Raw genomic sequence first — 949 nt, 5'->3', positions numbered from 1 at the left:
CCCCCCCCCATGCCTTGTTCTCCCTGCCTGATCCTCGATCCAGGATGGCGATGTCGTTCGGACCCTCCCCTGCTTCCACCGGTATCACCGTGACTGCATCGACCCGTGGCTGACCATGGGCTGTGCGTCGGTGTTGGTCCCCCCAGAGCGCGGCAAGCCCACTCCTCCCTCGTGCCCTCTGTGCCACGTCCCTTTGCGAACCCTTTTCGCTCGGTCCTTGGATGTGGTGAATGTCGAGCCCGAGCAAGGCTCCAGCTCCTGAGAGCGGCCGCCCTCTTGCCGGGTGTGAAGCGCAAGGGCCGGCAGCTGGTGACATGTGTCGGCCTTTGCATCCTGATGCGGGACGGAAGACAGGCAATGTTCCTTCTGTGTTGGTCCTTCCTTGTCCTGGTCTTGGCTCCAGCTCCTGGCTCTTGGCTCTTGGCTGTCCTCCTTCCTCTTTTCCTTCCCCTCTTGTTCCGTCTCCTCCCCTCCCACCTCTGGCCGCTCCTTCCCCCGTTCCTTGTACTTGTATTGTATTTCCCACCACCCGGTTGCCTCTTTTGAATTGCGCATTCTGATGCGTGCAGGGGTGCATAGGTCTGCATGTGGATGTGTGTAGACGTGTGTGTGTGTGTGTGTGTGTGTGTGTGTGTGTGTGGGTGGATGTGAATGTGTGCGCATGGTCGCCCACCTGTGCTCCCCCTCCTGTATGGACCCTTGTGCGAGATTCAACTCCCAGATAATCGCGCAGAAGAGGGAATCTCCCCCCCCCCTCCCCCTACCAGTCGTCGTTACACCCTCGCACAGCACACGCACACACATATACACATACACGCATGCATACACGCGCACATGCACACACATATTGTGGTCCTTCCCGGCTCGAGAGAGGCATAGGGGGCCTTTCCGTCTCCCGCCTCACCCGGATGTGGCGCCGAATGTCAGCCTTGTAGAGCGTACTTTCCTT

The 949-nt window shown here is 59.5% G+C and overlaps 1 protein-coding gene across 1 annotated transcript in view; it reads left to right on the top strand.

Moving 5' to 3' along the window:
* The window catches only part of H696_02101 (hypothetical protein), a gene marked incomplete at its 5' end in the record, with an annotated part of 7,772 nt that extends 7,149 nt beyond the window's left edge, over window positions 1–623 (top strand). Inside the window, one exon of the mRNA XM_009495999.1 lies at window positions 44–623. Within this exon, the coding sequence (XP_009494274.1) occupies window positions 44–262 (219 nt within the window). The 3' untranslated portion in view covers window positions 263–623. The remainder of the gene's footprint in view (window positions 1–43) is intronic.
* Between the last annotated feature and the right edge of the window lie 326 nt (window positions 624–949).

Source organism: Fonticula alba, assembly GCF_000388065.1.
Source record: "Fonticula alba strain ATCC 38817 unplaced genomic scaffold supercont2.3, whole genome shotgun sequence".
NCBI lineage: Eukaryota > Rotosphaerida > Fonticulaceae > Fonticula > Fonticula alba.
This window is presented reverse-complemented; position numbering and strand designations above follow the sequence as displayed.